The sequence below is a fragment of the Hoplias malabaricus genome, chromosome 1 (genome assembly GCF_029633855.1).
Source record: "Hoplias malabaricus isolate fHopMal1 chromosome 1, fHopMal1.hap1, whole genome shotgun sequence".
NCBI classification, from domain to species: Eukaryota; Metazoa; Chordata; class Actinopteri; order Characiformes; family Erythrinidae; genus Hoplias; species Hoplias malabaricus.
The window spans coordinates 76,222,227-76,245,324 of NC_089800.1; the positions used below are offsets into that span (position 1 = coordinate 76,222,227).

At 38.8% G+C, this 23,098-nt stretch overlaps 2 protein-coding genes and 1 pseudogene across 2 annotated transcripts; 1 reads left to right on the forward strand and 2 right to left on the reverse strand.

Moving 5' to 3' along the window:
- Nucleotides 1-1,198: 1,198 nt before the first annotated feature.
- LOC136665034 (hepatic sodium/bile acid cotransporter-like) lies at nucleotides 1,199-5,916 on the reverse strand. Its single transcript, XM_066642584.1, has 6 exons — nucleotides 5,861-5,916; nucleotides 4,789-5,215; nucleotides 3,653-3,857; nucleotides 2,918-3,096; nucleotides 2,428-2,627; nucleotides 1,199-1,579 (listed from the first exon to the last, which is right to left on the reverse strand). Exons 2-6 carry the CDS (start codon nucleotides 5,196-5,198, stop codon nucleotides 1,527-1,529), a joined length of 1,047 nt encoding a protein of 348 aa, XP_066498681.1. The 5' UTR covers nucleotides 5,199-5,215; nucleotides 5,861-5,916; the 3' UTR covers nucleotides 1,199-1,526.
- Nucleotides 5,917-10,372: 4,456 nt separating this feature from the next.
- Nucleotides 10,373-13,041, reverse strand: LOC136676949 (hepatic sodium/bile acid cotransporter-like; annotated as a pseudogene).
- A 3,123-nt stretch (nucleotides 13,042-16,164) lies between these two features.
- LOC136665920 (uncharacterized) lies at nucleotides 16,165-18,356 on the forward strand. The gene is made up of 3 exons (XM_066643790.1): nucleotides 16,165-16,264; nucleotides 16,874-16,998; nucleotides 17,610-18,356. The coding sequence occupies exons 1-3, from the start codon at nucleotides 16,262-16,264 to the stop codon at nucleotides 18,199-18,201; spliced, it is 720 nt and encodes a 239-aa protein (XP_066499887.1). The 5' UTR covers nucleotides 16,165-16,261; the 3' UTR covers nucleotides 18,202-18,356.
- Nucleotides 18,357-23,098: the final 4,742 nt, after the last annotated feature.

Genomic DNA, 23,098 nt, shown 5'->3' on the forward strand with positions numbered 1-23,098 from the left:
GAATGCCATTTATTGATTACATTTTCATTATCCATCCATCCATTATCTGTAACTGCTTATCCAATTCAGGGTCAGGAAGGGTCCAGAGCCTACCTGGTATCATTGGGCACTAGGCGGGAATACAACCTGGAGAGGGCGCCAGTCCTTCACAGGGCAACACACACTCACACATTCACTCACACACTCACACCTACGGAGACACAGAGAGAACACACCACACTCCTCACAGACAGTCACCTGGAGGAAACCCACGCAGAACACAGAGAGAACACACCACACTCCTCACAGACAGTCACCCGGAGGAAACCCACACAGACACAGGGAGAACACACCAAACTCCTCACAGACAGTCACCCGAAGGAAACCCACACAGACACAGGGAGAACACACCACACTTCTCACAGACAGTCACCCGGAGGAAACCCACGCGGACACAGAGAGAACACACCAAACTCCTCACAGACAGTCACCCGGAGCGGGATTCAAACCCACAACCTCCAGGTCCATGGAGCTGTATGACTGCGACACTACCTGCTGCACCACCGTGCCACCGATTACATTTCATCATTTTAATACTATTATCCCATGCAAATTCACCACCAAGTCAGAAGGATTGGGGCATGATCCATCCCTGTGTCACTATATCTCCAGCATCCTGACAAACAGACCACAAGCAGTGTGTGTAGGCAAACATGCCTCACCCACCCTCTCATCAGTAGTACTGGAGCATCCCTAGTGTTGTGCCCTGGGCCCCCTGCTGTACTCATTGTACACTGCGTAGCCACTTCCAGCTTTAGCAATGTTGGCAAGTTTGCAGACGACACTGTTGTGGTGGGCCTGATCTTCAGGACAGTAAACTAGAAATACCCCACACGCAAAAACTGCACAGAACTACCTCCTGCTCTTTGTTGCACATACACTTTTGCACATTTTGCGTTTTACAATTTGCCTCTGCACTGCACACCAGCTGTTTGCCATTCAATTATTAGATTTTTTTTTGTACTGATAAATCTTTAATTTTGTTTACTTTTAGATTGTATTTTTGATTATTTCATGTGAGCAGGCAGTCATCAAAGGATTTCACTGCTAGTTTTACTGTGTATGAATATGTATGTAACAAGTAAATTTTGATTAGATTTGAAAATGAGTTTCCAAAGACATGATTCGAAACTTAGTTTATTTCTTTGTATGTATTTTTTCGGCTTCTGGTCGATCACAAAACATTGCTCTTCCATCCCCCAAGACAAAACGTTTTAGGCACATGTGCTTTAAAGTCCTCCTTCCTAGAATGTCACCTGTGAGTATTCCAGGAATACTGAACCTTTGTAAGTAATGTTCTGAAATGCCCAAAGGGGATTTTCAGATGAGAAGATGACACACATCAGTCAGCAGTGAGGTTATTTACAAGATGCTGAGAGCAGTTCTACATTATGTGAGATCTTAAGGGTTTGTTTCTCTTGATTTTGGTCCGTTTTAATGGTAGGAAGCACAATCCTTCAAGATGATTGGACCATCCACGAGACAGTTTAGGAAACTTTGGCCACTTCTGGTTTGTCCACGGACAGATACGCTGTTTCCTCTATTGGAAACATCAAAGAAAACAAATTAAATGACAGGAGTATTGGGTATTTCTGAATGATTGTAAGAGGTAGATGACTATATCTGACTTTTTGTTTTTTCAGGATAAAATATCAATAGATTTAAAGGCAACATCAACGATTGTGGGGAAACGCAATTCTCTCTGGTTTGTTTACATACAGAAACTCAGCATCTTTTAAGGTGGAACGGTATGTTTGAAGGAAAAGAACAACTGTTATTTGAACTTAGTTGAAGTGTAACCTGTCTGTAAATTGTTATTCACTGTTAGAATTACCACAGAAGCTCATTGGTAACTGGAGTTGTTTAGTTTTGTAGCACTTTCGGCAATGCAGTTAGCCATCTCCCGCGTTTGTAGATATTTCCACCTTAAGTAAACTTGAAACAGCAAAAATAAGTCAATATTACCCACATATGGAGCAGGAATAGAGCAATATCCTCATTTCTGTCTGTGCTTTTGAATGGTTGCCGTTCTCTCCGTTGTCAGAAAGAATGACAGATGCCTCTGCTTTGAGCAGGGATAGAGAAAGCCTAGCATAGCAGATGCAGACAGCTTGTTTTTTTTACTACTATACACTGGGGCTTCGTAAACACATCAGACCTGTTTCCAGCACACAAACAAACAAGAGCAGCAAATAGTAATGAAATATCATCTGAATTTTATTGAAAACATTTTTTTACAGTCGTAAATGTCACCTTTAAATACACTGCACACCATCAAAACCTAAAATGACCATTTTATCTGCTAGACTGATCATTTAAGTGCACTTTTTTATTTGTACAATTAAAGATCAAAGCTCATTTGTTGCTCTGTGTAATTTGTTAGCTTACCTTCTGTTGGGGTTTTACACCATTGGTACCATCTGAATATGATGATGAAGAGCAGCGCCTCACTCCCCTGAAATACAATGTAAATAAGTGGAAAAAGATACAGGGGTCCAGTGACCTCTGGACGGAATGCCACTTTCAGAATGGTGGAGCACAGCTGTATGTTTTGACAGCCAGTTTCCATTGCAATGGTCCTGCTGCACCTGGGGCGAGACAAAGCGATTGCCTTTCATAACAATCAAACTGGACCACTGTGTTGGTAATCATAATAAATAATACACTACGTTGCCTGTGTCCTCTTCTAGGATGTCCTTGCACTACATTTAGAAATTTTGGTAATGCGATTGTACATCTGTTTTCACAGCAGGACACCTGTGCCAGCAATGGGTGCCTTTATATAGAAGAAATCTCTACAAAGCTCTGGACACAGCATTTTTCTATTATTTAAAACTTACATTTTCAGATTTGCTAAGAAGACATGCTCAGTACTTACTGGTCATTCTGTCTGAAGAGACTGGACAAAATGTATCCAAGCAGATAGCCTATGAAAGGCATGAGAGAAGCCACTGCCATGAGCTGAGGAGAGAGCACCAACCACACTGTTCCACCAATGGCAATGCTGGACAGCACCCCAATCGCCACAGAAGCTATTAGCAAGATGCTAATGCCAATCTGTTGAAGGCATGAGTATTATATATTCTTTATTCCATCATTCCATCCACATGGAATCAAATGCTGAGTTAAAGGCTTATATAAAGCCACTATAAAGCAAAATCTTGCACTGATTTAAAAAATAAAAAATCTTTATTCCTATTTAAAGCTTCACTTAAATAAATTTGAGGATTTGGGGACATCTCTGGTTGAAATGTGTAAGTGCACACAAAACAAAAAGAAGAATATTTTGTGACGTAAGCAGTCTTTTCTACCCTTTGGCTGAGCAAGTTACTTTGATGCTTGTAAGCATTTTGGAAGAGTTTTCTACTCCTCCATGTAAAGGAGTTACATGGAGGAGTAGAAAGTTACATAGTGCAGTTGCTACAGTGCTGAGCCTGGAGTAACAATTACAGAGAACCTGTTCTCCCTATTACAGGTCATTAGAGCATGACAAGGATTTAGAAGCTGTAATTTAAGGTAGAAATAATACCTAGTGTTCCTTTCAAAGATTTTATTGTTTTTCCTGTGAAAACCAAAGCTTTTTTTTCTGGCAGCTTATCTTCCAGAACTCTACCTTAATTATGGTTTTGGAGTAACGTCGAGCCCAGTGGTTTATGGCAATGCCAATGGCACATGGCACTAAGGTCATGATGAGGGCAATGATGATTCCAGCATAGGGAACAGCATTTTCCAGTCCAGGGAACCCTTGGCAGTAGAGATAAAGGAGAAAGGGCATTGCGCCCAGAGCCACGACTGTAGAGCATGTGGTCATCACGATGCTGTAGAAAAGAGAAAGAATTAATATCATATTTTTTTTTAATTCTTTACACTCTGGGAAAGAAGCTTACAAGCTGCTATCTTCTGTAAATTTAACATTTTTGAGATACAATAATTTGTTCTGACAGCAACAACACACCAAGCAGTCATAACCTGAAGATGACCCCCTGGTTTCTACATTCACTGTTCATTTGATCAGCTCCACTGACCATATTTCTTCACTTTGTAGTTCTTCAGTTACAGACTTGAGTCACTTTCATATGTGGCCCTAGATGGGATTCAATACATGGGCATGCGAGGTGAATGTGAATGCTCAGATCAGATTTTATGTGTCTTTTTGTCTGTATGCAGGCATTAGTTCTGTCGTCATTAGCCAGCAATGACAGTGACATGTAGGGTGGGTCTCAAATGGCTCTGTGTTTCCTATATAGTGCACTGCGCAGGTGATTAAACTATGGCTTCTGAACCAATATAATACACTGAGTATTAGAAAAGGAGCCATGCAGGTGACAACTGAATATAAATGGATTTGTGTTAGACATATGGCAAAGTACCTGGGTGTAGAAGCCTTTATTTAAGGACCTACATTGTGCACTACACAGGGCTTAGGGACCCATTTGGGACATAGTCACACATATATTTATGTGTGTATGCATGCTGTTTCAAAGACTAGTTTGTTCACATTACAGACAGATAGAGATCACTTACATTTATAAATGTGAACCATGAAGTTAGCCAAATTCAATCTGAGCAGAAATCAAACTGAAAACAGGGTGAAAGGGGCCAAAGAAAGTATGCTGAGCAACAGATTACAGTTCTTTAACTGAAGAACTACAAAATGCCACAACAAGGTCAATGCACGTGAAATGGACAATGTGTGTAGACACAAGGAGGTCGTTATATGGGTCCGCCATAACAATCCATTCAAATTACCTTAGGTTCATGTCCCCTTGGAGAGCCAAGGCAAAAATATTGGACAGGTTCCCCCCAGGACAGCATCCACAGGTCAGCACAGTGACGGCCTCGATGGGCTTCAGCCGGAAGACCTTGGCCAAGCTGAAAGCAGTTAGAGGCATGATGCCAAACTGAGCCACCAGGGCTATGACTACTCCTTTCGGTTTGAGGATGTGGGCTTTTATTTTGGCGATCTCCATGGTGCAGCCAAGGGAGACCATGGTGATGAAGAGGATGATGATGGTGATGCCGTTGATGGTCTTGTCCATGGCTGGGGAAAGAGGAGACTGGAATCCTTGGTGGGTGGTTGTGTTTTCTGAGGTAGTGTTGAGGAGGTCATCGCTGAAGCCAAAACGGACCCTACTTTGGTCGTTTTCTGTCACATTCATAGTTACATCAGGTGCTCCTTAAAAATGTCAAACACATTACAATTCTTTTTTATCATATTCTAAAACTCTGACCCTGTGTCCGAAATGGCTCCTTAATCTCTACTCCCTAAATTATTCACTATACTGGTAAATTATTCACTATTCACTATACACTATTATAGGGAACTGAATTCAGGAGGCTAGTGAACAATTTTGGACACTACCTCATGTGGGTTTTTAACCAAACAATGTTGTGGATTATGGGTAATGTTGTACACTACTGGGTTGTACACTACTTTTTGAAGTGCATTATGGGATTGTTTGAGTGCACTGAAAATGATATACTGTTTTTATACACTACTACAAAATGGTGCAACCGCAAAATAGTGCACTATATAAAGAATCCAAAAGTTACATAGTGTAGTTTCGGCAGTGCTGAGCTTGAAGTAGCAAAGCTAGAGGCTCTATTCTCCCTATTACAGGTCAGCGGAGCATTGCAAAATGATTTTGAAGCTGTAATTTTAAGGTCAAAATATTATGTAGTGTTTCTTTATGACATAGCAATAAGATGTTTACAAACTACCTACATTGGTATTTGTGTTTATTCATATAGGATTTTTGTCCCATAGAGATTCCTACTGTGATTTGAATATTTCAGTGTAGCTTTTCAATAGATGTCTCACCTTTTTCTTCCTTCTTCCTTTACTCTTGACCTATTAACCTTCTCTTCTTGCACTCTGTAATGTGATTAAAGTCAGAGTTAATTGTGACGCTCTGCACAAAAAGTGTCATCGGGGCTGTTAAACAAAGTATAATGGTCTTTTTTGTCACTTAATGAAAGGGCTGCTGGGCTGAGAAACCTTCAGCTGAGCTTGTGACTTTCAGCTGCTAAAGAAACTGCAAAAACCACTTCCATTTAGACGGAAGGCATACCAGAAGACAAAAAAGACTTTTTATCAGAAGAGGCAAAGGCAAGTGTTTGGGATTTTAATGGAGGGATTAAACCTTGGACAGCGCAATATTTACAGCTGATTGGAAAGTTTAATTCATTAAAAGAATTATAGCTCTGTCTGGGAACAAACAGCACTTAGCATCCCTTTCCTAATGTCACAACATGGTGAAACGTTCTTACATGGATTAATACTGTTGTGCTGTTTCCTTGGATACTCAGATGAATGGTGTTGGACTGGTCCTATTTATGCTAGCAGAAAAATGTAGATGTGATTGTAAGTATGCCTGTTCACACTAGGGATAAGAAAAATCACACAGAGCAGTGGTTTCCCAACATATTTTATCAATATGGGGTGTTGGGACTGGGGTGTGTACTATATGTAGTTTGTTTTTAACAACAAAAAAAAAGGATCCAGAGTGGCAGAAATGTGTGTGGAATAGCGAAGAAGGAGATTAGAGTCTGTCAGCACCCATAACCTCGCAGACAGGGATTTCACTAAGACTAGGTGGGTCTTGGTCCTGTATCCTAGCATTGCTCAAACACACCTCATTCATTTGCCTTTTTTGAACCACTGACCTAGAGCATTTCTCAGTACAGACAATGCAAAAGTTGGCCTTTGCATGGAGGAACATACAGAACATTCAGGTTCAACTCAAACTCTCAATCTGATTCTGCCTCAGGAACAATAAATTGGAATGAAACTTGTGCAGTGGAAGATGATATCAATCAAGGACACCAGAAGGTAATAAAAGGGTCCAGGTTCCAGGCTATGGTTTAAAATGGTCGACTGATATGACAGTATAGCTGCAACTACTAATGCACCTGACCAGATGTGTTGTCATACCAGCCGTTGTAAAATCCCACCATGGTCTGGATTTAAAGACCTTGTTCTATTGCTCCTTCCATGTCTTTATTTCTGGTTCAAGCATCATTAGTACACTAAATCCAATTTGATATGAATCTACTGCAAACCTGGCAGTCTTGTCCTAAAACAAAATAGAGACGTTTAATCATCCTGTTGACGTTGAGCTAAAGGTAGAACATAAATAATGAACAACCCACAGATCTGAGCACTGTGACAACATGCTCATGGGTCATTTTACCTCAGAACAACCATTTCCGATATTGGGCATTACTGATAAAAACTATGAATATATGAAACAATACATAACCATAAATCTGAAGACTGTTGAAAGCTCAGTTAACTTACTGTACTGTAGGTTCCTTACGCTTAGCATGAGCTATGTAAAGTATTTAGTTATTCAAAAGCTGTTGAACAGACCATTAATATATTCTGCAACCCAATATTATACTAAGAACAGCTGCATAAATTACAAATGCAGAGAGCTGAGTTCCTTACCTTCATTTCTCTGAGGATGATTTTTAGTGAGAATGCATCCCCAAGAATCAATAAGAGTCTTAGTCTCACTCTTGTGCGCTCAGTGACTCTTTTGCCCCCTCCTACTCTTCACCCTCTTTTATGCATAACAACTCTGTTTCTGCCCCCTTTTGCCTACCCAGAGGTATTCTACTTAACCCCTTTGCTCTTTAGACTGCAATCCCCATCACATGATGGTTTAGCGTCACATGGGGTGAAACCTCCTTCTGTGCTACATACAACTGTAACAACACTCGTGTGCATGAACATCCAGCTGTTTTGTCAGCATCATATACTCTAACATTCTCTTATTGTGTCCAGTCAGAAATAACCAAATACAATACTGGCAGCTGTGGTTGATATTACAGTATGCTTTTTGGCAACAGTATATTTATATTTAAGGACTAATTTGTTAGCAATACATTACAGTGCAAAAAAACAAAAACAGATATCCACTGTAAAACTGATATATTTTACTGTATATATACAACTTTTTACAACTTTTAATGAAGCATAGTTTTGCCATACAGTTAACATGAAAATACTGTGAGAACTGGCAGGATGGCAATCTACATTTTTCTGGTCTCTTCGCTAATGTTCTCTTAGTATGTTTAAGGGCTATTAATGAACCCACATTTATATTAATGAATCCAAAATTTATAGGATATATATATATATATATATATATATATATATATATATATATATATATATATGACCCTTATCAGTGTTTCTCTACTGTAGTATGTAAAGTTCCATAGTGTGTTGTTTGGGACACAGTCTCATTCTCTAACGTTAATGTTAATCAAATGCTGTTCCACATGATTATAAATGCAGTATTTTCCTGCCTGATCTACAGGAATCAGCCTATAGCTAGCTAATATTTTGGGAATGGGGTGAGGTGGGGAATGGTAGAAAATATTTGAGAACCACTGGGCACTGGGCTAGAATGAAATTACTTCACCATTTAAGGTGGAAATGGGAATTCTGAGACATCGGCAAACTACCAGCAAGGTTTTATGCTTGTTATGAAGTAAAGGAGCATAATGCATTGAAACTACATTAAACTATGATAATACAGCGGTTATCACTTCTTTTAATGGGGAAAATACTGGCTCTCGTGGCTCTATGTGGTTGCTTGTGCAGTCGTATTGTTGGTGATTTACAAAGTATTAATTGCCCTTTGTTTGAAGTGTACACTTGAAAATAATCTTTGTTTCAAGGTACATATACCTACCCCTTGGCCGTACCCTTCTTTCGCAACAAGAACTGATACAACCCACCCCTAGTCAAAATGGAGGGGTATGGCTAAGGAGTAGGTCCTAGTGGTAAAATGGGATGACTCATTTGAGAGGAAAACATCTGGTACATTTCCAGCCACACATTAGGTCCCTGATTCCAGACTCTAGGGGAATATTTCAGTTTAGCTGTGTCATTGTTTCGGAGTATAGCCACATCTGTATCTGGACCAGAGTCAACACTGATCTCACCATGGTCTACAAAGCACCTGCCATTCAGTCCAGAACAGAGATCCCCTTTCAGTATAGACTGCCTCCGTTTTACAGCAGGAACTAAGAACTGTGGGAAAGATACTAACAGGACTGTTAGCACCAATTATTTATACAGGCTCTAATTGTGATCGTGTCACCTCATGTGGCTATGCTGCTTCTTGGCACTCACCCTCCTTAGTGCTGAGCACAATCAAGCCTGGGCCTCTTTACAGAGTTCATCTTCACTGCTGTTTACCCATTGATGTTCACATCAGAGAGAAGCCAGTGGACCAAATAGAACAAAATGTTCAGCAGAGTGAAAAGATGTCCAAATTTTTCCTGCTGGTGTCCTTCTCGGAAATGCATTGAGTTACATTGAAGTGTGGCATGCAAAAAGGCCCCAGAACAAACAGAAAACTTGTTGCATATTTTTGATGTGTTGTGTTTAACCCTAAAGAGGAAGAAATGTTTTCAGAAGACAAATGAGCATGCAATGCAAGCTAAAGGAGAGCTGCTTATCATCTGAACGTTATCTGACTTGATCTGAGTTCACGTTGAAATTGAGGTCAGTTTTATCTGAAAGTACACTCTTGGATATTTCTGCTATCCTGTACAAACAATCTCTGGTGTTAACTGACCCCTTTGATCGACTCCTGTGCTAACTGACCCACAATAATGACAAAAAAACTTCGGATTGGACGGTCTGACTGTAGAGCTACTGTTATTGGTCGATAACCTTCTCTGTAAACATTTAATTGGTCAGTCTGCACGTCAGTAGTCCTTGTTTACGTCAGGCAATGCTCATGTACCTACCCTCATCTCGAGCAGCTATGCCGAAACGTAAATGTAAGTTCTCGGATGAATTAAAAAAGAAATTCCCATGTTTTCCCATGTGTAGCAAATAAAGGTGTAAAGGACCTAAAAGCACACATAGATTCAGCTAAAAATACAATAGCAGCGAAGGGGCGAGACTGGTACTAAACCTGTGTGCTAACTTAGCCCTGTGCTTACAGATCCCTCTCATAACTGACCCGCTGTGCTAACAAAGCCCTGTGCTGACGCCACTGTTAACAGATCTGTTAATTGACCCCAGTGATAACTCAGTGCTAACTGGGCTTAAACATAACTTTCAGTGTAACAGAATATAAAATGAATGTATTCCAGCCATAAAGCATTTCTACTGGCTATTGATCAGGAACCCTTGATATATACAGGGTGTAAAGCTGGAATTTAGAATTATGTCACAAACTGAAAAATGGGAATAACAAAACTGGACACACAAGGTTTTGCTCTAACAGACAGCAGCCTATTTGCAAACATTCAAATGAATCTGTGAATTATGAGTGATATAAAAAATATCTTGAGGTACATAGTGTCAATACAGAGCTTCAGATCTGTGTGAACCTGCAGAAGAGTTCCACAAATATTTGGCCAATAGCAAACAAATTGAGGCAGTGAGAAACTGACTTAAATCAGATCAGAAACATTATAAAGGAGGAGAAGACAGTTCACTGGCTTGTAATGCCTTGGTGTCACAGCTTGACTGAGACTTATAGATGTAGGGTGCTATTTGGAACAGAACCTAAGCCACTGTGTTCTGTCATAGTTGGGCAGAACTGTGCTCAGTTTACAAACATGAAGGTTTACAAACATCCCAGGTTTTGTTTGAGTTGTGTGTTTATGATTCTCAAAATGGCAGCTAATGTAGCCAATGAACACAAGGATATGTAACTTACCTTCAGTTGGGGATTTACACCACTGGTATCCTCGGAAGATAATGATGAAGAACATAACTTCAGAACCCTGAAATACAACGTAAATAAGTGGAAGAAAATGCAGGGGTCCAATGACCTCTGGACAGAATGCCACTTTCAGAATTGCGGTGCAAAGCTGGACATTTTGACAGCTGGTTTCCATCGCAATAGTCCTCCTGCACCTGGGGAGAGACAAAGCGATTGGAACTGTCCAGTCTTTCTTTCATAACAATCAAAGTGGACCACTGTGTGTGTGATCACAAAAATCCATGTTGTTACCAAATATCAAAAGGATTAATATATGTCCTTTTTTTGATGCAGCAACAATGTTTAATCTTCTAAGAAACCTTTGCCCTAAGTATTAATTTAATTTATTCAAGCCACATAACACATAGCAAGGTCAGGTACTGATGGTCTGGACAACAAATGCTAACTCATACTAAACGTACTGGAAAGAGTAGATTCGCTGTTTTACAGCCAAATGCTAAAGGACTTTATACTCCTCTAGCCAGGACCTGGCATTGGACATAGTGACAATAGGCTTGCTCCAGAGCTTATGGATCTATCTGTAATGCATTTGTATTGAGATTGATTGAGATTTTCTTTTCTTTTTTTTTTGGGGGGGGGGCAACATTTTGCCTACATTTTCACATTGCCTAAGAAGACCTGCTCAATACTCACTGCTCGTTCAGTTTGAAGATAATGGACAAGATGTATCCAAGCAGATAACTTATGAAAGGCATGAGATAAACCACTGCCATGAGCTGAGGAGAGAGCACAATCCATATCTCTTCACCATTGATGATGCCAGACAGGACCACAAGTGCCACAGAGGCTATAAGCAAGATGCTAAGGCCAATCTGTTGAAGACAATAATAAGATAAGGGAGATAATACTTTATTCATCCCAAAGCAAATTGTAGAATATTTTGTACTCATTGGTCAGTTTGTCCACCTGGACTCAAATTCATATTTAAAGTCATATTAAAGCAAAATTTGTAAATATTTTTAATATTTGTAAATATTTGTAAACACTTTTAAATATTTCTGCATAATTAAATTGTAAATGTGTAAACAAATTCCTATTTAAAGCTGCACTTAATAACATTTAGATGTTATTAATGAAGACCTCTCTGGTGGCAATATGTAACTGCACACAGAAGAATGTTTTGTGACGATCCAATGCTTGTGAGCATTTTCGGACTATAGAACATGTCTTCTAAGATATCAGTGTATTATATTAATTCTGAGCTTGTTTGTAGGGATTTAATACATAAAGAAGGCATATCACATGTTCCTAACAACTATCTCCAAAGCTGACTCCACATCTGTGAATTATAAGCACTGACTATTTCAGATTTTTCAGACTGGCCCGGGGTCCAAAATGGCTCCTTATTTACTGTTCCCTATACAGTAGGGAGACTAGATAGTGCACTATTATATGAAAATGAGGAAGGTAGTGTATGATTTCAGACACTACCTCATGCTGGTTTTTACCAAAACAATGCAGTGGATTATGGGTAAACTGCTATCTGTGAGTATACATGGTTTGTATACTACTTTTTCTGGTGCATTGTAAGACTGTTTGAGTGTACAGACACTATTATAAAATGGCGGAAACCCCAAATAACGCACTACATAATGAATAGGGAACAGTTTTGAACACAGCGTGACACTCAGCAGCACTGACACTACATTAATGTGTGTCCTCCTGATCCAGTAATGGCGCATGGCACTAAGGTCATGATGAGGGCAATGATGATTCCAGCATAGGGGACAGCATTTTCCAGTCCAGAGAACCCTTGGCAGTAGAGATAAAGGAGAAAGGGCATTGCGCCCAGTGCCACAAATGTAGAGCATGTGGTCATCACGATGCTGTAGAAAAGAGAAAGAATTAATATCACATTTTATATAATTCTTTGTGGGACTCTGTAAGTAAACTTTACATTTAGTTACTTACTTGATATAAAATGTGGTTGGTTTTTCCAGTCTCCATTAAAGTTATTATTTTGTGTGATACGAGATTTACCTAAAACAGGAAAATGACAGCCTTGTTTCTTCATTCACAGTCCATTCTCTCCGCTCCACTGACCATACAGGAGCCAAGTTTTTTTTATTTAGTCAAGACATACCTAGTTACATATATGGATTGCACCAATGCTTCATTTGCATAATATACAAATGCACCAGAAAAGCTGTGATATTATCACTGAATATTTGGAAGTGTGTGCTTTGCTCAGAGTCAGACAAGGAGGACAGTTGAGCGAGTACCTACTGTAGCTCAGTGCCATCATTCTATGCACGCTGAGAATATACCTCTTTTGTTGACTTAGATGAGACAGTGTAAAGTTATTCTTTATAATGTTTGGGTCTCTTTGTTTTGTTCTTTCTTTTCTTATTTCCTTTATATATCTTTATATAAGGTATGAATTGCTTATTCCTTATATTTAATTATTTCTTTCATCTTTCTTTCCATAGTAGCTATGGTACATATATGAAGCGTATATGTTTATGTTTATAAAGAATATATGAGTGTGGTAAATATGTGGTTTAAATAAAATATATGCAAATTTTAAATGCAGAAAATTAAAATACCCAAGAAATAAACTCCTACACGTACTTGACATACACTGCACTGTTTGTGTGTAAACACCCATTTCAGCTCTCACCCTGGGCACTACCAGTGGAGCACAGAGAAGTTTGGAACGCAGCCATAGTGGCTGGATTATTTACAGTGACACAGCCTAACAAATTGCCTTTAAGCATAAGCATGCATAAATAAATAAATTACTTAAAATAGAAATTGTATTGTTAAAGACTTTTCTTTTACATTTTTCATTTTGTCCCCCTCACGCTATTTCAGTTAACATCATGATTCATCTTGCTTGTTAGCCATTTTGCTAAAATAGCTAAATAACATGCTAACCATAAACTGAGAGCTAATTTGAAAACAAAGGAGGGCCACAGCACTACCCAAAATGTACATTTTATTCCAATAAATCTCACTAAACTATAATTACAACAGTAAATTTTAACACTCACCTTAAATTTGTAACACAGCCACTCTGTCTATTGTCTTCTGCTCACATTTAAACTGAGGAAAGAGTGTGAATTCTGGAGATGGCTTACACCAGCATTGGGTAAACCAGACATTAACCCTACAGCTGGGCACAATGTAACCCATATACTGGGTAATATTCACCAATAAGCCATAACAATATCACTGCCTCCTGGCACTCACTATCCATTCTTTCAGCTCCATTGCCTGAGGAGTACATGGTTCTACAATTAGATGCTGTAGTTCATGTTGCTCTGCACATTTTGTTGGCCACCTTTCACCCTGATAAATTTATGTATTTGTCTACGGGTGTAAGCTGACTGGGTAAGTGTATGAAACTTTCAGCAGTTGTGAGTGTGTGCGTGATTGGGTGTATGTACACTGCCCTGTGATTGACTGGTGCCCTGTCAAGGTTGTTGCGTCCTGGTGTGTGCCCTGGACCCTGGGCTAACTGAACCCTGTTCCCACTGACCTGTGCTAAATGGGTTTTCTTTTCTGAACATATAATGGAAGTTAAAGTGAAAATATTTTAATTCTAGGTAATGTTTTAAGCATTTCTATTGGTCTGTTAGTTATGACATATTCACACAATTTGAAGGACATCTGCTGTGTTCAATTGATGTAGTAAAGTAAATAAAATGCCTACAAAAAGGAAATACATGGGTTTTCTTTTTTGACAGTTGTGTAAAAAAAATATGTATTACATTCCAGCAATAATGCATTTCTACTCTCTGTTTATCAAGAAAAGCTTACACAGTGTAAAGCTGGAGGTTTGGAACTACTCAGGGCTTTATTTGTAAATCATGAGGTAAGAAAACACAGAGTAGAGTGATTCAGCAAATGAACATGGAGCGTTAAAAACCCTAGAACACGTAGAAAGGGGTGGTGTGCTGTGCAGTGCTTTCGGACAGATGCAGAGGCGCTGGATCCAAGTAAATTCATGTAAAACGCATGCGCTCCAATAAAGAGTGGTGCAAGATGTTGTTCCAGCTGAGTTCAGCTCAAATTAGGCACCGAAATTATGTGACAAACTGAAAAAAGGGTATAACAGAATTGGACATACAATGGGTTTTTCCAGTGGTGACAGCAGCTTATTTGCAAAGCAAACATTCAAAGAACACTAAGTGAGAAGTCACACATACGAGGGATGTTTTAGCAAATGAGTCTTGCTAAAACAGTCAAACCAGTTCATTCTAGTCTGAGCAGTGTAAGGGCAGAATATAGCGAAGGCCATGTTCCTTGGGGAACACTGGGTGTGATATAACTGTTGCTGCTTTTCTCATCAAACTGCTTTTCCCGGCTGGTCAAAAAAGTATGTGGTACAACTGAGCATACTGAAATATACAATTTTCTATAAATTGTAATATACATCATTCATTCATTCATTCGTTCATTCATTATCTGTAACCGCTTATCCAATTCAGGGTCGCAGTGGGTCCAGAGCCTACCTGGAATCACTGGGCACAAGGCGGGAATCCTTCACAGGGCAACACAGACACACACACATTCACTCACACCTATGGACACTTTTGAGTCGCCAATCCACCTACCAACGTGTGTTTTTGGACTGTGGGAGGTAACCGGAGCACCCGGAGGAAACCCACGCGGACACAGGGAGTACACACCAACTCCTCACAGACAGTCACCCGGAGCGGGGATAGAACCCACAACCTCCAGGTCTCTGGAGCTGTGTGACTGCGATACTACCTGCTACGCCACCATGCCACCAATATATACATCATATTTCTGTAAATATTTGCTACTTTGAAAATGCACAGTGCCTTTGTAATAATGTAGCAAACCTCTAATAACATCTAGCAAAAGCATGTAGTAGTTTGCTGTACGTCTGTTAGGAGGAGGAGATACTTTACTGGCATTTAATGCTCAACATAGTGTCCGTTTAGAGTGGAATCCCTGCCCTTCAAGAACCCTCCTGTTATGTTCATTTGTCAGGAACAGCAATGGTGTTCCCGGGTCAGTTTGACCGGTGCATGTTTAAATAGATCACCGACAAAGCTACAGTTGGGAAAAGCCCTCCATCTTTGTGGAGATATGCACAAAAAATTAGACAGAATCTGGAAAACAGTTTTTAATATTTTATTTGAATCAAACACTAAAACAATTTCTGCGGTTTCTGTTGGATTTTCCTATTTATTTGAAACATATAACTAAAGTTTTTTACCACTAATTTGTAGGTTTGACCTCTCCCTCCATTCAGAGATAGACTAGTTTTGCAGTCTCCTTCTGACGGTTTTCTCTCTGTGCACTGACTTGTGACTGAAGTTTTTTTTTTGGCTTGTTTGTTTTACGTCATATTTCTGGTAAACCTCTGTGGCTGCAAATCGTTTCTAGGGCTGGGACTTGGTTACAAAAGTAGACTCACTTCCTTGTCAGAGGTGACTGAGAAAACTGAACTAGGCTTTGTCTTCAACTTGAGGTTCTTTGCAGATAAAATGGCAAGTTATATATTTTCTTTCATACACACACGCACACACACACACACACGCACACACACACACACACACGCAAACACACACATATTTAAACTAATGTGAATTTAGTTTATTATTATTATTTAGTGAATTTTCTCAGTGAATGTGGTGCTTGTACAAACAAATAATAGCATAAAAAATATATATAAGTTCATTGATTTTTCTCTAAAGTAGTAGGTGAGCGTGAGTTTGAAGAACAATGTTTTGTTCAGATTCTCCTTGATTTGCATGAATTTGTTAAATCAACAGCACACATTATTTAAAATCATTATTTATTAACTGGTAAAACTAGGTATCGGACAATATCCTCAAATAATATGGACTCCACGAGGAGAGATTTGGAAAAAGTTGAACCAACACAGAATATCACACTGGAATAATGTTATTTGGTTTTATTCTAATGTTGAGCATTATTTGTTGCTTGTTTGTTTGTTTTTAGCAAATAAACACTTACTGCTCAGATAAATAGCTTTTTAAATCTCTTAATCTCTGGTAACTAAAACTTTCCTCTTCTGATTGTCATATCTCCACCATATATTTTTCTGTGTGTGTGTGTGTGTGTGTGTTCTCTAGGGTGTTCCTGGCTTTCTGAGGACACTTTCTCTGGTTTGTCTACTTGGTCTTGTTTGCAGAAGTGTCGAAGCTGAAGATGTGGACATTAATACCCTTGCACGCATAATCCAGTTCTTTGACAACAAGTGAGTACTGTAGCTTCTGCACCATTTTAAAACAAAGGGAATATAATATAATTCCAGTTCACCTTCTGGGACTCCTTTTATCAGGAGATGATTTCTGCTTTTTGGTGATGCTGTAGCCATCTGAGACCACAAGTCCATAAGAGTGGCTTTGCTTTCTCTGGGTGGATGTGCTGACTTTCCATCTACTGCCATCAGTCAACTTCATGCTAGCCAGGGCAAGTGTGAGTTAGCTGGCATATCAGATCTAGGACGTTAGTGCTAATGTTAAGAAGCAATGTGTTTACAGCAGTTAAAAAAAAGAGAAGTGGCTGCTGGTTTCACACTTCACAGAGGAAGTATTTACTTGTCTCGAGGAGTGCCGTATGTGTCATTTGTTGCCAAGTGTAAAATTATGATTTAACTGTGACTTAACAATAAATTAATTCTAGATACCTGTGTTTCATTGGACAGCGACAATGTGTATAAAGTAAAGAAATCGCTCTGTCTGTGTGTCACTTTCCATGTCCTGTCAAATCTGATCTACATACCTCTCTCAGGAAATGACATGTCACCTATCACTTTATTAATTATCATTAAAACTACAACTAATTAACACCAATTTCTTCTTGCAGTTACAGACAAGTTGAAAAAAAGGACAATATAGAGATTGTACGGCAGTATGCTGCAGCCATTAACGTCCCTAAAGAGCAATGCCAATCAGGCTTTGTTCCTGACCAGAATAACTTCCTAAAAAAGGAGGAGGAGGCTACAAATGTGAAAAACAAGATCTATGATCCAAATTTGGCCCTGTACCAAGGTGATGAGCTCATTGCTGCAGGAACACTAGAGAGAACAGAGGGGAAGAAGACGTACAAAAGACACTCAGAATCCACTCTCATGAACCCTCCTGATAAATCCCCAATGTCAACCCTCTTAAATAAAAGAAAGGAAGGCTGTGTGGTGTTCTACACCTACAACTCTCCCTGTGTACAAACCTGCATCGACATCAACGGTAACTACAACATCCTGAAGATGCTTGAAACTTGGGGCAAACGTGAGGAGCTGAAGGCTTTTGTTTTCAAAGATATCTGGAAGTTTGACACAAGGAAAGATCTCAAAGAGAATTTCAAAGCAATCACCAAGTACGTGCCTCTGTATCGCTGTGTCTCTGCTGAGGAGTGCTACAAGTGTGAGGGGGCAGATATGGATAAATGCGTGCAGTAGCTTTACTGATACGGGGCAGATATTATTTTCAGGCTTTTAACTCAGCGTCTGAACTAGAAATGGCTTTTTTCAGTAATATTACAGATAATAAAATGTTTTAAATAGATTAGCCTGCTTTTTTTTTTTCATCTTGTACTTTGAATTAAAAGACTTTGCTCAGTATATTTTGTTGCTGTGTACAGTATTCTTCTGTCTTGTTCATTCATTCATTCATTATCTGTAAGCGCTTATCCAGTTCAGGGTCGTGGTGTGTCAGGAGCCTATCCAGAATCACTGGGCGCAAGGCAGGAACACACCCTGGAGGGGCGCCAGTCCTTCATGGGGCTCCTCTGTTTTGTTGTCTTACGGAAAGATTAGTACTATTGTTTTTATAGCACAACACATATGTGCTGTGATATCACTACTACTACTATGACTACTAAATAAATAATCATGGCTGGAAACATAGGATGCAATTTAAGCTGTGTTTGCGATACTGATATGAAAAATCAGATTGTCCTCAAATTGTTCAGCCCTAATTTATGGGATCTTTAAATAAAAGTGCCTTTAGTATTTTACTGTCCTATAAACATTGATGATAATAGGGACCAGGTGTAATGTATACAACACAAATACCATCATTTTATTAATTTCAACACTGACCAAGTACTGTCCAAAAACAACATGACTGGAAAAAAAACAGTGGGAAAAAATAGTAAATCTAGTAAATGTATGACATCCGGCTGCATACTCATAAGTTTATAAGTAATATTACTAACATAAACAACTAATTTCTAGTTAGAGCACTCTGCATGAACTATGTTATATTTAAATTATTTGATTGCAGAGAAATTGTGAAAACAAAAAGATTAAATATGATGATATTATATATATAATACATTATAAAAAAATATTAAAATTAAGCCCGATTTATTTTAATTACTCAACTCTGAACACCATAAGTGACTTGCTTGGGAGCAAACCAGTAAAAGTATTCAGTTTTTTAATGCCTCATGCATGCATAAATTAAAACACTTTGTTTAACAGGATTTAATTCATTCATTGTCTGTAAACGTATCCAGTTCAGGGTCACGGTGGGTCCGGAGCCTACCCGGAATCACTGGGCTAGGGCAGGAACACAACCTGAAGGGGGCACCAGTCTTTCACAGGATGACGCACACACATTCACTTACATATACAGACAATCACCAATGCACCTACTAACGTGTGTTTTTGGACTGGGAGGAAACCCATGCGGACACTGGGAGAACACACCAAACACACCCGGAGCATGACTTTATCCACAACTTCCAGGTCCTGTAGTTGTGTGACTGCAATACTACCTGCTGCAACACCGTGCCGCCCTAAATTTGAATTTAATTGGGAAATAAACAAACAATTACATATAATACAAGGAACTGTGTTCTCTTCGCTCTACATCTATGGCATTATTCTTTAGTTATTCCCTGCAGGGAAATCTAAAAGTGAATAAATTTGAATTTATTTATTTATTCATAATTTCAATTTTTGTTTCTCACACAAATAACTACATCACACTTCATATATACAAAGTCGTTCTGAGTGGTAAGCAAATACCTTACAATTACTACTTGATAAATCATTTTCAATTAGCAATTACATATTTTGCCAGCAGAACTAATATAATGCTTTCGTGGAGACTGATCTCAGACCAGCAACAAAAGTGAAACAAGTCAGTGAAGAGAGCACAGCTTAATTTATCCACATGGATCTACAGTTCAATTCTGTTCAATTACTGTAATAATAACAAGGCACATGCTGTTATTCTCAGCATGTTCTCAGCAGTGAGCTTCATGTCTGCAGGACAGAAGGTTATTTTTCCCACAACAGATTGGTCAGCTGCCTCTAGGCCAGTCAGTCAGCTGACTGCAGACCATCATTCTTAATCCCTGACCCTGCAGCCAAATCCGTGTCACAGATTTTTGTTGTGTTTAAAGAACGTAAGGCCAGGAGAAGTGCAGAAGGATGTGCAAAACGGTACAAAAAATAGATGTGATGGATATTTTTGTTTCGTAGACTATTCTCACTCAAAAATGACGCACAATCTGATCATTTCAGGTTGCTCTTGTTTCTGGAACCTTATATCAAATGAATCCAAAAAAGACCAATATCGTATCCAGTCAGATTTAGCTTCTCTCTTTAACCTTAAATTGAATAGTAGCTGAGGATGCTCCAGTTCTAGGAACAACAAGAGGATTTGTTTGCTGATCAAGTTAACATTGAAGTTTATATCTCTGTTGTTGCAAACTGTGCTACACAAATACATAAAGTGTTTCATATTTTCATTTTTTGTTTGGCTGATCAAATGACCATTGGAGTTTTGTGGTTGTGCAGCATTTCCGCATTTTTTTCAGCATTCTGGTGAGCATCTGCATCTTGACCTCATTCTCTGTCAGAAGGACAATGTCATCAGGGAAGTCCAGATCACTCATTCTTGTCTGGTCTTTCCAAGGTATGCTTCTGCTAGGTCCGTTAGTTGTTTGTTTTAGTATAAGATTGAAAAAACGCTAACAGGAAGAGGAGAGGATTGAATACATCCTTGTCACACTCCAGTCATGAGGTTGAAAAAGTCTATGCTTCCTGTCTCTGTCTTTGCACAGCAGTGGGAGTTTGAAATGATGCTTGTGAAAACATTCACATTGGTCTAAGGGAGACCAGGAGGTATTCCAGTCTGCCTGTAGACACACATAAAAGTAATAATAATGTAATAATATTCCATCTTTCATATATAGCACCATTGTTTAGATGTGTCTGCTTGTTGCATCTGCTTTATCATGATTTACACACTCACATATCACATCTCTGGTGACATGCTGCTAGAGGAAGCCTCCAAAGCCAAGAACCAGTTCAGAAGCTTCTCTTACTTTTTTTGATGATGATGATGATTCAAAATAATTTGTGACATTTGTTCCCCAAGAGGTAAAAACAACAACAAGCCACATACTTGCAAGGATAAATCTTCATATTCTTCTGACTGGTCACATCTTATTACATTATTAGTAAACCTACCCCTATTAGACTTTTAAAATTTTATTTAGACATGTTTTCAGCTTGAATTCTGTGACTTCTCTACTCTTCTGTCACAACGTATATTTTCTTTTATGAGCGTCTGATAAAAGTCCAACAACAGAGAACCACACAGAGGTTCCATGAGGTGATCCTGTCTCATTTTGTGGGAAAATGTGGGAAAAGGCGGGAATACACCCTGGAGGGGGCACCAGTCCTTCACAGGGCAAGACACACACTCACACATTCACTCACAACTACGGACACTTTTGAGTTGCCAATCCACCTACCAACGTGTGTTTTTGGGTCATGGGAGGAAACCGGAGCGCCCGGAGGAAACCCACCTGCTGCACTACTGTGCCGCCCTATTAATATACAGTATAACTATAAAATATTAAGATGATTACATCTTAATATTACGGCTATTCAGTGTATATACAAATTTTCCACAGCTACTAATATGGAGGTAACAGTTTATCTACTTGCATTAAAATACATTAGAGTCAAAACGATTTTGAATACCCTACCAATCGAGTAACTCTATCTGTGAGTCTGTTAAGGTCCTCCTTTGCTGCATGCCAGTGAACAGAGTATACACCTGAATGTTTTAGTGATATTTGTAACGTGACATTACATCTACCTTTTCCCAAACATGTCCTCTTTATTGGAAAGTGAAAAATGCATTCAGCCAGGATTTCTATAGTGTGTAAAATGTCCATGTCTTAGTGTCCTTATACCAATTTTTCACCCCAAGCTTGGCCTGTTTTAGATATTTTTGTGCAAAACATATAGCCATTTTTATTAATTTTTAACTTGCATTTGTTGCAGCAGCAACATGTATGTTTCACTTTTTACAGTTAATTTATGAGTAAATTCTGATAGGAATAATGTCCATGAGGTGCTGGGGTAAAGTTCCTCCCCCTGGTGGGAGTTATCTAGCTCCTGTTTCCACCAAAGATATCCTCAAAAGCTAGACACAACAAAAAGAGTATCCACACCCACCTGACGTGTCCCCAGAGCTTGAGCCTGGCAGTTGTTTTGCTACTGTGCTGCTGTTATGAGTAGTTTTCAAGTGGTTTTAAAAACTTGTGCTGTGCACAAAGGATTGTGGGTGACTTAAGTTCTGGGAAGAAACACCAGTCAGATTTTCAGAAAGGTGTGTTTTTAGAACATTGGTAGGCTCTTAAAGTGTACAATGACTTAACAGCTGAGATACATACTTTACTTCTGCTGTGTCCTTGGCAAGTCTCATGTGAGAGCAGGAAGAACACTACATTCTGTGAATAATTCTATAAAGGTTTGCATTACAGAATAATTTTTAACAAAAAAAAAAAATATGTACAAAGTATAACAATTTTTTGAATGTCTGCTATAAGCTTCTGACATCGGTTTAATAGAACTGGCATAAAATGTGAACACAACTGCTATAACAATGGTAGCAGAGATGAGCATGATTTTAGCAGAACATAATAAGGGAGGAAAATATTCTTGAAGAAACTGTTGCACAATATATTTGTTTTTTTTTCAGAAACTGTTATAATCTTATTATAATCTTAATTTAGTAATACTTACACACACACACACAGACATGTATAAGTATTTCTGTCATGTGAAAAATAATTAATTGAAATAAAAACAAAAGTAAACGTATAAAAATACATAATTAAAATGTATAATAAATATTAAAACGATTTTTTTTGTGTGTGTGTGCATTCATACATACATACATACATACATACATACATACACATATAGTGTATATATTTTTCCCTGATATAAATATCTCATGAGCTTCAGGGAGGATTTAAGTGACACGTGCCGCACTGTCCACGCTCATGTGACGCGCAATCTGCGGTGACGTGACAACAACTCC